Genomic DNA, 17,587 nt, shown 5'->3' with positions numbered 1-17,587 from the left:
TAACTTCTGAGGTGTGTTTTCTTCTTTTCATTGTTACTACCTCATCTTAATACATGATCACATCTTAGCTGAATGGCATTCCTGTTGCTTGAAATTAAGTCACAGGTTTTCCCTCTGTGCATCTTTTTGCTTTTAAAAATTAGCTTTGATTTTATATTGATTATTTTCTAGACTATGACTGAAAAGCAAACTAATGGCATCACAACATGCCCAAAATGCTCCAAGATATCCCTAAGGGATTGTTAGAAGGTATACTGCAAGATGTCTGAAAGAAAACCACGTTACCCACATTTAAGTTTTTTTTTCACTTTCTAGCCTGTTTGTTCATAATTAATCGCCCCATGGGAGGCAAGGAGAGATTTAAGGGAATACTAGGAGAAATGGTGTTTTCTACATTGCTTTTTTTTTTGTTTGTGAAAACTTAAAATCAAAAGCCCCAACTCTCTTCATGTTAACATTCTACAAAGCTTGCAAGAAAATAAACAAATGAAAATAATCACAACAGGATCTGATTCACATCTTGTCCTTGCTACAGATATGTTACCAATAGATGATGTAGCCACACTGCGTGTGTATGCCAGACGCTTCTCAAGCCAAACAGCAGGATCCAAGAATTTTTCCATGCAGAAGTAACGGAATACTGGTTGAAAATGTTGACAAACATCCAAAAAAACTTGACACTTATCCTCAAGACGTTCTTTTTGCACACCCTTCCAAAGAGAAAAAAAATGTTATAGTCTACAATTTCTTTACTTGCATGCAGCAGTCTGTCAAAAAACAGTCATTTAAGTGCCAGCCCCCATGAGTTGTTCATGACTTGGGTTCTTACAGGGAACAACCTTTACTTACATCTTTATGGTAAAAATTACTTTTCTGATTTTCATCTATATTACAATGGCATATCATATTACAAATTGGAGTAATATGTAAGATAATGAAATCTTATGAAAGAGCAAAGGGATATGTATACCAACATGGTTCTTAAATGTCATAAGATGAAGCTAAGTGTACTTCATGAGGTCTGCAAATATCTACCTACACTGTTTAAAGTGGCATAATATGATATTATGCAGGAGGATAAAGTTCCCAAGTAAGCAAAAACAAGAAAATGAAGCAATAAGGCAAATAATCAAAGAAGACCACCAGTTGGAATACCAAGGAGTCTTTAATGCAATATTTATCAACCACCGTTTGTGATGATGGGATGAATAGACCACATGTATCTAACATTCCTCTCCTTTGGCCTTAAGGGAGTGAAATTTCTTAATTTTTTTCTTAAAAGACAGAGTGGAAGGTATTAGGGTGTAGACAATTCAATGTGCAGATAAGAATACAACATTGCTATGGAAACACTTCTTAATGAGGGCCAGAGCCTTAGACTTACAGCCGTGTGCCTTAAGCTTCTCAGAATTTGTGACAACAGATGCAACTATCATCTTTCCACTGAAAGCACAGTACATGATTGAATATGGCTGAAACCTGGACATAGTTTACATCTGCTGCCCTAGTGAAAAGTAGCCTTGGGTGTGGATATTTACACGTCTTTTTTATACTATCTTTTACCACAGTGTGGATGGACCAATTCCTTACAAGCACCAGTGTATGTCAGGAGGCCAAAAAGGTGTCCTGTAATCTGCAAATCAAAAGAAATATCCATAGAGGCTCATTTTCAAAGCACTTAGCCTCCCAAAGTTCCATAGAAACCTATGGAACTTAGCCTCCCAAAGTGCTTTGAAAATATGCCTCATAGCCACCTTCTGTAAGAAAAAGTCCTCCAATAGGTATTGATTTCTTGTAGGTGTGGAACCTGACAGTGGCCCTCTTCAGAAGCACACTCCAGGGAAATAGCAATACTGGAGACCACATACAGTGGGGGAAATAAGTATTTGATCCCTTGCTGATTTTGTAAGTTTGCCCACTGACAAAGACATGAGCAGCCCATAATTGAAGGGTAGGTTATTGGTAACAGTGAGAGATAGCACATCACAAATTAAATCCGGAAAATCACATTGTGGAAAGTATATGAATTTATTTGCATTCTGCAGAGGGAAATAAGTATTTGATCCCCCACCAACCAGTAAGAGATCTGGCCCCTACAGACCAGGTAGATGCTCCAAATCAACTCGTTACCTGCATGACAGACAGCTGTCGGCAATGGTCACCTGTATGAAAGACACCTGTCCACAGACTCAGTGAATCAGTCAGACTCTAACCTCTACAAAATGGCCAAGAGCAAGGAGCTGTCTAAGGATGTCAGGGACAAGATCATACACCTGCACAAGGCTGGAATGGGCTACAAAACCATCAGTAAGACGCTGGGCGAGAAGGAGACAACTGTTGGTGCCATAGTAAGAAAATGGAAGAAGTACAAAATGACTGTCAATCGACAAAGATCTGGGGCTCCACGCAAAATCTCACCTCGTGGGGTATCCTTGATCATGAGGAAGGTTAGAAATCAGCCTACAACTACAAGGGGGGAACTTGTCAATGATCTCAAGGCAGCTGGGACCACTGTCACCACGAAAACCATTGGTAACACATTACGACATAACGGATTGCAATCCTGCAGTGCCCGCAAGGTCCCCCTGCTCCGGAAGGCACATGTGACGGCCCGTCTGAAGTTTGCCAGTGAACACCTGGATGATGCCGAGAGTGATTGGGAGAAGGTGCTGTGGTCAGATGAGACAAAAATTGAGCTCTTTGGCATGAACTCAACTCGCCGTGTTTGGAGGAAGAGAAATGCTGCCTGTGACCCAAAGAACACCGTCCCCACTGTCAAGCATGGAGGTGGAAATGTTATGTTTTGGGGGTGTTTCTCTGCTAAGGGCACAGGACTACTTCACCGCATCAATGGGAGAATGGATGGGGCCATGTACCGTACAATTCTGAGTGACAACCTCCTTCCCTCCGCCAGGGCCTTAAAAATGGGTCGTGGCTGGGTCTTCCAGCACGACAATGACCCAAAACATACAGCCAAGGCAACAAAGGAGTGGCTCAGGAAGAAGCACATTAGGGTCATGGAGTGGCCTAGCCAGTCACCAGACCTTAATCCCATTGAAAACTTATGGAGGGAGCTGAAGCTGCGAGTTGCCAAGCGACAGCCCAGAACTCTTAATGATTTAGAGATGATCTGCAAAGAGGAGTGGACCAAAATTCCTCCTGACATGTGTGCAAACCTCATCATCAACTACAGAAGACGTCTGACCGCTGTGCTTGCCAACAAGGGTTTTGCCACCAAGTATTAGGTCTTGTTTGCCAGAGGGATTAAATACTTATTTCCCTCTGCAGAATGCAAATAAATTCATATACTTTCCACAATGTGATTTTCCGGATTTAATTTGTGATGTGCTATCTCTCACTGTTACCAATAACCTACCCTTCAATTATGGGCTGCTCATGTCTTTGTCAGTGGGCAAACTTACAAAATCAGCAAGGGATCAAATACTTATTTCCCCCACTGTAATTCTCAGTCCCTGAGAATGGCTGGTTATAAGAAATAAGCTCGTCTGGCATCAAGGTGGTTAGACATTATTGGCTTAACTATTTATACCAAAATGACCACCCCAGCCTTCATTGTGAGTTTTGCCAGCACCGAGATCCACAACTGAATCATTAATAAATCTAGCATGAGGAAAAAGTCACCAGATATTAGTCACTTATCATACCCATAAGCATCGGCGTAGGAAGGGCGGGGCGGTGGGGACGGTCCGCCCCGGGTGCAAGCCGCTGGAGGGGTGCAGAGAGCAGCCGCACACCTGTCGGCTCCGCTGTTTCCCTGCTCCCTCTACCCCGGAAAAAGGTTACTTCCTATTCCGGGGCAGAGGGAGCAGGAAAACACCGGAGCTGAGAGCCGCGCGGCTGCTCCCAGCAGCCAAGAATGCACCCGGGGGGGGTGGGGGGGGGGCGCATCAGTGATCTGCCCTGGGTGGCAGCCGACCTAGGATCGTCGCTGCCCATAAGTAAGGTACCTGATGCACGTTTCTTGGAATCTGAGCATCAGCTGAAAGCATTAGCTTTTTTGACCCCTGAATCATGTCCTTTAAGCTCTGATGACAGTGACCTAGGCAGGGGAGTATGGTTTTTATCTGCCTCAGAACCTATCCTTGGTCTAAAGAGCTAAAGCAATGAGGCCTTTAACACCATCACCAACCCAATGTCTGATTGTTCTTTGGGCATTTTTATTGGGCTCAGAACAGCTCGTGTTGGAAGTGCCCATGATGGTCAGGTAGGTATTACTGATACTAAACCACTCTGAATATCTTTGCACAGAAGCTGGCAAATGCTAAATATATCACTATATTATTATCAGGACAGGGACTATTTGTTAATCACAATGAAATGCACATTTCTCTTCATTGCTTTGAATCATTAGTTAAACTTGTGTATTGGTGTTTAGATTTATCTTACTACTTAACATTTGTGTCTTCTATTGCTCTTTGCTTAAGGCATTTAATTATGGACAAGTAGGTTAGAAATTTTAATAAATGACATACGGGTAACATTGCAGAATGCCTTATGACAATCCCTAAGGGATATGTTGGAACATTTTGGGCATATTCCAATGCCACTGGTTTGCTTCTTGGTCATGGTCTATAACAGGGGTGCACAAGTTTACACCCTGAGGGCTGCCAACAGGTAATATTTCCAGAATAACCCTAACGAATACATTTGGAAAGAGACTTCCATGTGTACTGGCTCCACCAAATGCAAATGTATCTCATGCATATTCATTACATCACAATCATCAAGTAACTATGATATCAATTTAACTTTTATTTATAAACTGTTTCTTTATTATAATATATATATCAAACTCTGTTAAAACAAACAGATCACGTTGCATCACACTTCTGCAATTAAAACTTATGCCATTTCAATATGGATCCTCGTGGGCCTGCTCATAATAGATTGCAGCAAAAAGATTATTCTACAACTATAATAATGCAATAGTCCGCCTACTTAAATGTCCTTATACTGTCTAAGTATAGAAGAATCACCACAGAAAGATATGCTATGATTGCATATCTTCAAGGACAGACCATTTTGAGGTATGAAAGAAGTCTGTTTGACAGTTGTGAAAGTCAAGTGATATCTAACATAATTAAGTATGGAATACAGCAACTGAAACGGTATGCAATGTGATTTGTTTTAACAGAGTTTGATATATATATATATATATAATCTAAAGAAACAGTTTATAAGTAAAAGTTAAATTGATATCATAGTTACAAATCAATATATCACAATTATCAAGTAACTATATTGACATATACTAAAACCCAAGTTGATTTATTGTGATGCACATTCATTATGGATATCCTAAAAACCTGACCTCTTTGAACCCATTAAAGTCTGAAATTGTGTATACCTGCTCTAGAAAAAAAATTAATGCAAAAATCAAAACAAATTTTCAAATGCAAAATAAGCAGAGGAAAAACCTGTGACAATCTCAAGTACAGAATGCTATTTAGATAGGATGTAATCATATTTCAAGATGAGGCTGAATAATCATGAAAGGGAAATGGGACTTGATATACCGCCTTTCTGAGGTTTTTGCAACTACATTCAAAGCGGTTTACATATATTCAGGTACTTATTTTGTACCAGGGGCAATGGAGGGTTAAGTGACTTGCCCAGAGTCACAAGGAGCTGCAGTGGGAATTGAACTCAGTTCCCCAGGATCAAAGTCCACTACACTAACCACTAGGCTAACAAAATCTCAAAAGTGCAAAATGCATAAAGAGAGTAAGGAAGATAAGTAAGAAAATTGGTGTTGTGCATATAAAGACTGCTGTAGATCCAATATGGTGACAACAGTGTGGTGAAAAGATGGTCTCCTCTTCTGATGGACGATAAGAAAATTGAACAGGAGGAGGTCTAGTGATGTGGAGAAGAGAAGGCCCCCCATAAATGCTCAAGACTGTTCTAGAAAGTTCTGAAACAATACTCCAACTCGAAATGCAATACAGGCTATCATGTAACCCATTTGTGTGGATCATTGTTCTATTTACCATCAGAGAAATACTGATGAGAAATGGCTGGCTTGTAGTACAGAGGATGCAAAACAAAGGTGTAAAAATCAAAGTAGTATCAACAGATTTCTGTTCTTAAAAAATTAAAAAGAACATATTGTAGCAGCATCTTAAGGACTCCAATAATGTTATCAAAGTGTAACTTTTCTCCTGTTTAGAAAGTTCATTGTTACTTACCACCATTTTTTCTTGACACTTAACATTACTATAGTCATTTGGCCTGTATCTCTTGTGGGCCCCATCTTTTAAATTCACCAAGTACTCGCCAATAGGAAGTGTTCCACTACACCACTCAAGGACACCACTCCTCTGAGAGAGGGGAACCACCTGAAGAAAACAAAAATACACGTTTTCATTACTGTACTTGGTGACCAAACCTCAGAATCATTCATTATGTAAAACAGATCGCAGCACCATGACATGGGAGAGAAATCTAGGTTGCTTTCTTTAACGGTGTTTTCCAAGGATATTGGTTCTCACATATGAGCGACATCACTTGATGAAGTAGAGCAGGAGAAACATAAACAAAGCTCTCTTTCTAGAGTGGTAGACCATGCATGTTCAGAAATTCCTGGCCACCTCAGTTCCATATAAATTTAGGGGTTGATCAGTCCTGGGAATGCCCCCAAAATAGATGTTTTTGAGTTGGGCACTAATCAGACATTTTCAGTGCCACTAACCGGTTAAGTAAATATGAGTAGTTAACCCTGAACAAGTGATTTGACTGGTCAGAAGCCATTTCTGGCTGGTTAAATTGCTTTGAATAATCGACTCCTTAATATTTTGGGACGCTAACTCCTAGAGGAGCTGGGTAGATTTTGTGTGGACTAATACTCTGCTGTCCTTGAAGAACACCTGTTACAGGTTAGATAAGTTTTCTTTGAAGACAAGCAGGATATTAAGTCCTCACACATAGGGATCCCTAGCTAAATATTGCTTTAACAAAAAAGAGGGGGGAATATAAAGACAAAATGTCAACAGACAGCAACCAAACCCTAATTTTGGGCAACAAACCTTCTGTATTTTTTCTTTTTTTTAATAAGGTGACATGGAAATAATAAAAATAAGACCTAGCATAGATGGCTAGTGACTCAGGAATGAGGCTGGGCTACAAAGACCCTCCACATCCTTTCCCTTTTGTGATTTGATGTCCTTTATATTGCTTTGGCTAATGGGGCATGTACTTTGTTCCATTTCTGTGCAGCGCTGATTAAAAACGGGTTAAAAAGAAAGCCGGCTGCTAAATGTTTTCCACTGGTCTGAGGTGCTTGAATCACTAAGCTACTCCAATGGTTCAAATCCCACTGTGGCTCTTTGAGATCAGAGCAGTTCAAAATGCATTGGTAATACATTTTGTACTTTGGAGTCAGAGGAGTAGCTTGGTGGTCAGAGCACTGGGCTTGACATCCAGATGTGCCCTTGATCAAATCCCCCTCAGCCCAGTGGAAAACATTTAGCAGCCAGCTTTTAAAAAAATCTTTTTTAATCAGCACTGCACAGAAATGGAACAAGATACATGCAACATTATCAAAAACAATATACAGGGCCTCAAACCCAAAAAGCGATGGAAATAAAAAGAATATAGTGCTACCAAATCTTCTATAAACAACTCTGGCTCTTGTTTTCAGCTTCCTGGGCATGCTTAGGTATACTTTTTTTTGCACGTTTTACATTACCACATTTTGAGACATCGCTGTTGATGTGCAATATATTTTTGGATGCCTTCAGGATGCCTTGGTCAAGGGGCACAATTATGTTGATTTTACATTTGGCTTCTATGTTTAGTCCTGCATTTGTAAAATACTTCTAAAATGACCTGAATATGAGCACCGTAAAGTTTATTAGATGTATTCAATCTCCTTGCAACATGTCAATATCACCAAGTAAAGGCTTTTTTCCCCAGAAATCCAATACATTCGACAATTTCCAAAGTTCAACTGGCAAAGCATTTCAAACGTTTGGAACTGTAAGCATCACCACATGATGGTGTGTTACAGCATTCCGGGTTAATTTAACAACAGGACCTGCCAACACCCTTGATCTTGTGATAGTAAATTCTGTAACTTGTCACCTTGATCTCAGTGCCACAATGGAACACACTTACCCCCCAATTCTATATACTGCACTTAATGTTCCGTGCCAAAATCCAAGCATATTTTGTAACAAGGCACGTAACTTAATTGGCTTAACAAGCCAATCAGTGTTGTTAACAGCACTTAGCAAAGCAATAATGAGCATTATTTGGCAAAAATTAGAATTTACATGCACAACTCCCTAAGTATACTGTGTAACGTACTGCGCCTAAATTTTAATGCACATAGACAAAAAAAGGGCGTGGTTATGGGTGCTGGCGCTCCAAAATTTACACACGTTGTTATAGAATATGGTCATCTGCGCCTAAATATATGTGCTGGGATTTACACCACACTTTTGTTGGTGTAAATGGAGGCGTGTAGTTTTAGGCGCTAGAATATCAAGTAAGCGTATTCTATTTACCACGCCTAAATATAGGCGCCACTTATAGAATATGCTTAGGTGGAAATGTTTTCCATGCGGATTTTCTAGGCACCAAATATAGAATCTGGCCCTTAGCGTTAATTCTGTAATGCCTTTTAGATACACCTAAACCACTATAGGTCCATGCCTGGATTAAGTTGATGCATCTAGGTGTACCATGCAACGCGTCAACTGATAGTATTCTATTAATATAGCATGTTGCTTGGAAACACGCCCATGGCCTATCCATTCTCTGCCCATGTGCACACCCCTTGCAGTTATATGCTATAGCAATTAAGTGCTATCTTATAGAACGGCGCCTAATGCACTTGTGTATGTAAGTGCCAATTATGGCACCACTTAATCATGCAAGACACATGTAACTACACATGTGCAGTTATAGAATTGTCCTATAAATGAATAGCTTTAAACATCCCTCAGAATTGCTTTAAATCTGGCCAACCATTCAATCAGTAACCAGGACAGTAACCAATACACAGGAGAGAAATGTATACTTGCAGTCTGATTCCAATCAAAAGGCAAGCAGTTACATTCTGGATGAACTACAGGGACTTCAAAGATGAAACAGGAAAACCTAAATACATAAGTGTTACAACAATCTACAGGGACCAACATAACTTAATGCAGTAAAGTTCACAAATTGTCAGCCTCAAGAAAAGGTTTCCGTCTTCTAAGCATATAAAAACTTAAATAGGGAACTTTGTATGTTCTTTTTCGTAATCCCCCTTCTCTGGAATTCCATGCCTCTATTTTTACGCAGTGAACTGAATATTTATTTATCACATTTATACCCCACATTTTCCCTCATGTTTGCAGGCTCAATGTGGCTTACAATAAACCGAAAAGGCTATCGCCAATCCAGTAGTGAACCAAATACAATAGATTGTAGTAGTCTGTGAGGATAGAAAGAACAGGGTGTAAAGGGGAAGCGGGTAAAGGTAAGAGAGCCCATAGTGGTCCATTTATGTGCTATTTTGCAGTACTTTAGGTTTTATGTTGGATCCAGGGGGTAGGCCTTGCGGAATAGGTTGGTCTTAAGTAATTTCCCAAAGTTGAGATGGTTTTGAGTAGTTTTGACAAATTTTGGCAACACATTCCATAATTGGGTGCTGATAAACGAAATATAAAGAAATTTAAAGCCATGCTAAAGACCTGGTTATTTGAGCAAGCATACGCTGGCTGATTGAATAGGTCTGCTGGGTATCAGCACTTATGAGAGAGAAGATTTATGTTCATCTCTAGTAGAATGTTTGTCTTTGTGTGTTTGATTACCTTTCCTGTCATAATATTGTAGTTCCTTTTTCTTGCTTTTATTTTTATTATATTGTAAACCACCATGCTCTGCTTGTCAGCTAATGTCGGCATAATAGATTCCAAATAAATAAATAAAAGATAATGAAGCATCTAACAAAACACTCAAATAGAAAACCTCTTGCTGTACACAAATTTGCTCTCCAGCTATGTTAATCTGATCCATATCCGAAATATGTGGTTTAGAAATGCTCATTAAGGGGCCCTTTCACCAAGTCACGCAGGCACCTACACGTAACCAACGCGCATCAATTCGGAACTACTGCCCGGCCTGGGCGGTGATTTCATTTTTTACACATGCCCACTATGTGTGCCGGAAAATATATTTTATTTTCTGGCGTGCGGCACTAACCAGGCGGTAATCGGCATTGTACACGTGCTGACGATTACCACCTGGTTAACGCGCGAGACCTTATCACTAAGTGAATGAGTGGCGGTAAGGTCTCAGGCCCAAAATGGGTGCACGGCAATTTTCATTTTGCCTCATGTCCAATTTTGACCCCCCCCCCCCCCAAAAAGAGGTCTTTTTTGCAGATGCACTGAAAAATGGATCTGCATGCATCCAATACACGCGTCTACAGCAGCACAGACCCTTCGGCGCACCTTAGTAAAAGGACCCCTAACTCTGTTTTTCCCAAACTCATGAAGACATTTCTAGAATACCCCTCACAAATATAGGAAAGATGAGGCACAGATCCTTTCTCAAGTGTACAAACAATATAACATCATCTGTATATATTCAGTAATCAAGGCTCAACTATCAACATATCTACTATAATAAAACTCACCCTCAACGTTCTGAAGACAACGTTCTGAAGTCACTCAGTCACTCCCTGAAGGGTTCATGGATTCATGGTGGTGAAGCCACAACACTGACCATGTCTCTCTGCCCCGCCCTCGCATGACGAACCAATCAGAAAAAACACCCTCAATATTCTGAAACACAAAGGACCATCACAACAACGTTCCCAGGCAACACTAGGCAACGTAAGACGGACCAATCAGAGGAAACTACGTGACAATAAGGGAGGAGCATTCCCCAGCAGAATGGCTCATTATCTGTGCAGCGAGAGCACAGAACCACCGCTGGAACGAGAGAAGAATATTCCTGCTGTGGATATGTGCAAAAATAGACCGGGGGGGAGGGGGGAAAAATGTTTAAATGCCTAAATGCCAGTACTGAAGAGTGCCAGAGGGCCTATAGCACAGACTATATTTGGGATCGCTTGACATGGAGTCGGAGGAGCCGGAAAACAATGTGCCCGTCACCATCTGGGACGTGGGCAAACAGGACAAGCTGCAGCCCAGCTGGAAGGATTACCCGCGACCCAGCCAGCAGCAAACAGCGACCAAGGAAGGGGGAGGAGTACTCCTTCCCTGCCTAGGAATCGCTGGAGACTGGCTGCCAAACTAATGAAACAACCGCACACCGACGCACCACCTCCATCATTCGAAAGGCATCCACTCTTTCTTCAACAGAAATGCAAACTAATAATACAAAACAAACAAAGAATACATGGTTTCTCAGGCGACTGCAGGTAACTCCCCACCCCCTTCCTCTTCCCCTTTTGTCGAAGCGGCCAAGGACGTGCCCAACCATCCCCAGCCTCAGGCAAGCTGTCTCCCACCTCGGGGATTCCCCGAGCACCTGGAAAAAGACGGCGCTGATTCCTGCAGTGCATAAATGTTCCAACATTCCCCTGCAGCCGGCCTGAAATGGACCAAACATACCGGATCACCCCCTGACGGCCCGAGACCGTGCTCTTCTCCCTTCCGCCAACTTAAAACAACCATCCCCGTCCTCAGGCAAGCCGTCACCCACCTCCAGGATGCCCAGAACCCCAGCCCAATGGAAAAAGATGGCGCTGCTTCCAACAGCACATTTCTCTTCCAGCATTCCCCTACAGCAGCCCTGAAACGGCCAAAAAATACCGACAAAGAACGTGCTCCTCTACCTTCCACCCATCTAAAACAACACTGCTGCCTCAGCACAACACAAAAAAAAAACCTGGAAAAAAAAAACACTCAGCAAAGGCTGACCCCCCTACAACCACATTTACATTTCACCAACAGAAAGACCCCCCCTCCATAAACCTCCTTGACAGACAAAACCACACACACACAATACAACAGAAACATACCCTCAAAGCCACACACCAATTCAACCCACTTTGCCAGCATAACACAGCACATCCCCCAACCCCCAAGCAAAAAACAAAACAAAACAAAAAAAGACACACATCAACAACCTGCACACACACCGCACCCTCACACACAAAATAACTCTGTGACACATACACACACACACAAAAAAAGCCACATGCTAGCGCCCGTTTCATTGGTTTCGGAAACGGGCCTTTTTTACTAGTATCACATAATAGAAATGTACAAATGCACCGCCAACAACATAAAGCCTTGTGGAACCTCTTGTGACAAAGAAAAAGGAGTTGACGTTTGTATTCTTAGTTTTATTTGTCACTGACACCAGTCCAAAAAAAAACAAAAAAAAACCTCTGCCATAGCCAAGTATCTAAAGTTGATATTAAAAGGGACCCCATACTAGATTTGATCTATATCCAAACTGAAAATGAACAAATTATTCTCATTTATATAATCCTGCAGCTGGGCCAAGACCACCCTTTTAATTAATTTACCACAAAAGGAAGGCTCAATATAAGCTGAAAACTCTTAAGGTCATCAGAATCCAAAAATGTTTTTTTTAAAGGTTGCATAGAGGGCTTTTTTGTTTTGTTTTTAAAGAAAAGGGAAATACATCTCTGTGTTAAAGAGGTAAAAAAACCAAACCCACTTCTGTTGAGAACCAAGGTGAAATATTATCCTTTATCCCAATACTTTTAGTGGGGGCCAACATATGACAAATATCATCTACAGAATTAAGCCAGTGCGTCACCAGCAACTCAACACTGTCCTCCATGAATTGGTTCAATACAGATCTTTGCTGTTTAACTGTAAGCTTCCCCATAACAATATTGCTCTAAACCATTCTAGTCTGAATTATTGCTACGGACCTCAAGATCAACTGGACCTCTTGACATTGGTATCAATGCAGTAGGTGCCAGTGCAGTAACCCTTGCCAGATGGTGGTTCAGCATCTCCTGGACATTCCTGTTCAATGCATCCCTGGCACCCAGTGCAGCTGTAGTGCCCTAAGGTGTCAATGCCACAATTGAACATAGAAAGCACTTAAATGAAACTAAGAGCTTCTCCTTTTGCTCTTGAAGTCACAAACACCCCCAAGTGTCATCTTTTAAAGGGTACAACTACAATAAAAATCACCAAACAATACAATCCCACACACAACTATATTCTGGTAGACAATGATGGAGATGCATATAACATTTTTTTGCACATACAAATTAGCTGCTATCAGAAATAGTGCATAGCCAAGACAGCCACTAATAGTGGTTGTTACTGTGACTAGCTTTTATCAGTCATCAATTTCATTAGATAATAAATTAGTGACCCCTCAAACCAATATCAGAACATTCAAAATCAACATGTTATGCAAAAATTACATATAAGGCGTAACAACTCCAAAATAAGTCCTCTCTTTCAAAAAAGTTATTTTTATGCACTTAAAAACTGGATTTTCCTCAAACTAATCACTATTGAATCACAAATCAATTGTGCTAAACAATCTCATTAGTTGCATGGCTTGGGTATTCCCAACAAAATGAGCCGTCTAAGCATAAGTGGATCAGCAAGCATGGTGTTGTCACCATAGCCTTGTTCCAAGAGATGCCATTAGGAGCAACTAAGAGTTATAAAGAATTATGCTGAATACTGGAATATGAACGGACACTGTGGCTGTGGACTCTTTATGGATATAACATGAGCAAACCCTCTCCTGACCCCTGAAGCAGTCATCATGAAACTTGCTGAGTCATGTTATAGGAAGGGTGTTAATGGCATCATTCCTGTGAAGAATTCTCTGCTCTTAGTGACTTTTGGAGTTTTTACCGTTTTGTTAATGTGGATCACGCTGGACATGAACCATAGAACAGGTTGAAATACAGCCTGTATAGTTGTGTGTTGACCTAGGCCTCAATAAAGGTCAAAAGTACAGTCACTGAGATGCCAGTTACCAAGTGTGACAGATGTTCTTCTAAGTGCTTGCAAAACAAGCTGGTAGAGGAACTATATGAAGTTTGCTGAGAAACAGAAATATGATTTACTGAAAACTGATTTATAGCTTTTGCTGATGTAAGGGGAATTTTTGGTAACTAAACAGGTGGTAAGCGAAAAAACAGAACTATGGTTACTGGAAAAATAATGTTGCAAGTGAGAATGACCTTTATGGTAATTACTAGTAAAAAAGGCCCGTTTCTGACACAAATGAAACGGGCGCTAGCAAGGTTTTCCTCGGAGTGTGTATGTTTGGGAGAGTGTATGTGAGAGTGACTGTGTGAGAGACAGAGTGAAAGTGTGAGTGTGTGTGTGTGAGAGAGAGAGAGAGAGAGAGAGTGTGAGTCTGGGTGTGAGTGTGTTTGTGAGAGAGTGTGTGTGTGAGAATGAGAGTGTGTGCAAGTGTGTATGTGAGACACAGTGTGAGAGAGAGTGTGTGTGTGTGTGCGAGAGAGAGAGAGAGTGTGTGTGAGACACAGATTCTCTGTGAGAGTGAGTGTATGAGACCAAGCGAGTGTGTGAGTGACTGTGTGGCACATAGAGAGAGTGAATGATACATACCTGTAGCAGGTGTTCTCCAAGGACAGCAGGCTGATTGTTCTCACGACTGGGTGACGTCCGCGGCAGCCCCCACCAACCGGAAGAAGCTTCGCGGGCGGTCCGCACGCAGGGCACGCCCACCGCGCATGCGCGGCCGTCTTCCCGCCCGTGCGCGACCGTTCCCGCTCAGTTGAATGACAAGCAAAAAAGATGAAAACGCAACTCCAAAGGGGAGGAGGGAAGGTAGGTGAGAACAATCAGCCTGCTGTCCTCGGAGAACACCTGCTACAGGTATGTATCATTCACTTTCTCCGAGGACAAGCAGGCTGCTTGTTCTCACGACTGGGGTATCCCTAGCTCTCAGGCTCACTCAAAACAAGAACCCAGGTCAATGGAACCTCGCAACGGCGAGGGTATAACAGAAATTGACCTACGAAGAACAACTAACTGAGAGTGCAGCCTGACCAGAATAAATTCGGGTCCTGGAGGGTGGAGTTGGATTTACACCCCAAACAGATTCTGCAGCACCGACTGCCCGAACCGACTGTCGCGTCGGGTATCCTGCTGGAGGCAGTAATGTGATGTGAATGTGTGGACAGATGACCACGTCGCAGCCTTGCAAATCTCTTCAATAGTGGCTGACTTCAAGTGAGCCACCGACGCTGCCATGGCTCTGACACTATGAGCCGTGACATGACCCTCAAGAGTCAGCCCAGCCTGGGCGTAAGTGAAGGAAATGCAATCTGCTAGCCAATTGGAGATGGTGCGTTTCCCGACAGCGACCCCTAGCCTGTTAGGGTCGAAAGAAACAAACAATTGGGCGGACTGTCTGTGGGGCTGTGTCCGCTCCAAGTAGAAGGCCAATGCTCTCTTGCAGTCCAATGTGTGCAACTGACGTTCAGCAGGGCGGGTATGAGGCCTGGGGAAGAATGTTGGCAAGACAATTGACTGGTTAAGATGGAACTCCGACACCACCTTCGGCAGGAACTTTGGGTGGGTGCGGAGCACTACTCTGTTGTGATGAAATTTGGTATATGGAGCATGAGCTACCAGGGCTTGAAGCTCACTGACCCTACGAGCTGAAGTAACTGCCACCAAGAAAATGACCTTCCAGGTCAAGTACTTCAGATGGCAGGTATTCAGTGGCTCAAAAGGAGGTTTCATCAGCTGGGTGAGGACGACGTTGAGATCCCATGACACTGCAGGAGGCTTGATAGGGGGCTTTGACAAAAGCAAGCCTCTCATGAATCGAACGACTAAAGGCTCTCCAGAGATGGCTTTACCTTCCACACGATAATGGTAAGCACTAATCGCACTAAGGTGATTCCTTACTGAGTTGGTCTTGAGGCCAGACTCTGATAAGTGCAGAAGGTATTCAAGCAGGTTCTGTGCAGGGCAAGAACGAGGTTCTAGGGCCCTGCTCTCACACCAAACGACAAACCTCTTCCACTTGAAAAAGTAACTCTTTTTAGTGGAATCCTTCCTAGAGGCAAGCAAGACACGGGAGACACCCTCAGACAGACCCAACGCAGCGAAGTCTACGCCCTCAACATCCAGGCCGTGAGAGCCAGAGACTGAAGGTTGGGGTGCAGCAACGCTCCGTCGTTCTGCGAAATGAGAGTCGGAAAACACTCCAATCTCCACGGTTCTTCTGAGGACAACTCCAGAAGAAGAGGGAACCAGATCTGACGGGGCCAAAAGGGCGCTATCAGAATCATGGTGCCGCGGTCTTGCTTGAGCTTCAGTAAGGTCTTCTCCACCAAAGGTATGGGAGGATAAGCATACAGGAGGCCGGTCCCCCAATGAAGGAGAAAGGCATCCGACGCTAGCCTGCCGTGTGCCTGAAGTCTGGAACAGAACAGAGGCAGCTTGTGGTTGGTCTGAGAGGCGAAAAGGTCCACCGAGGGGGTGCCCCACTCTCGGAAGATCTTGCGTACCACTCTGGAATGGAGCGACCACTCGTGCGGTTGCATGACTCTGCTCAGTCTGTCGGCCAGACTGTTGTTTACACCTGCCAGGCATGTGGCTTGGAGGAGCATGCCGAACTGGCAAGCCCAACGCCACATCCCGACGGCTTCCTGACACAAGGGGCGAGATCCGGTGCCCCCCTGCTTGTTGGTGTAATACATTGCAACCTGATTGTCTGTCCGAATTTGAATAATTTGGTAGGACAGCCAATCTCTGAAAGCCTTCAGTGCGTTCCAGATCGCTCGGAGCTCCAGGAGGTTGATCTGCAAATCCTTTTCCTGGAGGGACCACAGACCCTGGGTGTGAAGCCCATCGACATGAGCTCCCCACCCCAGGCGAGATGCATCCGTCGTCAGCACTTTCGTGGGCTGAGGAATTTGGAATGGACGTCCCAGGGTCAAATTGGTCCGAATGGTCCACCAGAGCAGTGAAGTGCGGCAACTGGTGGAGAGGCGGATGACATCTTCTAGATTCCCGGTGGCTTGGAACCACTGGGAAGCTAGGGTCCATTGAGCAGATCTCATGTGAAGACGAGCCATGGGAGTCACATGGACTGTGGAGGCCATATGACCCAGAAGTCTCAACATCTGCCGAGCTGTGACCTGCTGGGACGCTCTGGTCTGCGAAGCCAGGGACAGGAGGTTGTTGGCCCTCGCTTCGGGAAGGAAGGCCCGAGCCGTCTGGGTATTCAGCAGAGCTCCTATGAATTCCAGAGACTGTGTTGGCTGGAGATGGGACTTTGGGTAATTTATCACAAACCCCAGCAGCTCCAGAAGTTGAATAGTGCACTGCATAGACCGGAGGGCTTCCGCCTCCGAGGTGTTCTTGACCAGCCAATCGTCGAGATATGGGAACACGTGCACTCCCAGCTTGCGTACATACGCCGCTACCACCACGAGGCACTTTGTAAACACTCGTGGGGCAGAGGCGAGCCCAAAGGGCAGCACACAATACTGAAAGTGCCGTGCGCCCAGGCGGAATCTGAGATACTGTTTGTGAGCTGGCAGTATCGGGATGTGAGTGTATGCGTCCTTTAAATCCAGGGAACATAGCCAATCGTTTTTCTGAATCAT

At 43.3% G+C, this 17,587-nt stretch overlaps 1 protein-coding gene across 1 annotated transcript in view; it reads right to left on the bottom strand.

The window, feature by feature from the left end:
* ATM (ATM serine/threonine kinase) overlaps nucleotides 1-17,587 on the bottom strand; it is a 293,334-nt gene that overhangs the window by 19,018 nt on the left and 256,729 nt on the right. Inside the window, 2 exon segments of the mRNA XM_030202389.1 lie at nucleotides 545-710; nucleotides 6,210-6,359. Of these exon segments, the coding sequence (XP_030058249.1) occupies nucleotides 545-710; nucleotides 6,210-6,359 (316 nt within the window).

The sequence above is a fragment of the Microcaecilia unicolor genome, chromosome 4 (genome assembly GCF_901765095.1).
Source record: "Microcaecilia unicolor chromosome 4, aMicUni1.1, whole genome shotgun sequence".
Lineage (NCBI taxonomy): Eukaryota > Metazoa > Chordata > Amphibia > Gymnophiona > Siphonopidae > Microcaecilia > Microcaecilia unicolor.
The sequence above is the reverse complement of the archived record's forward strand: the minus strand, read 5'-3'. Positions and strand labels throughout refer to the sequence as shown.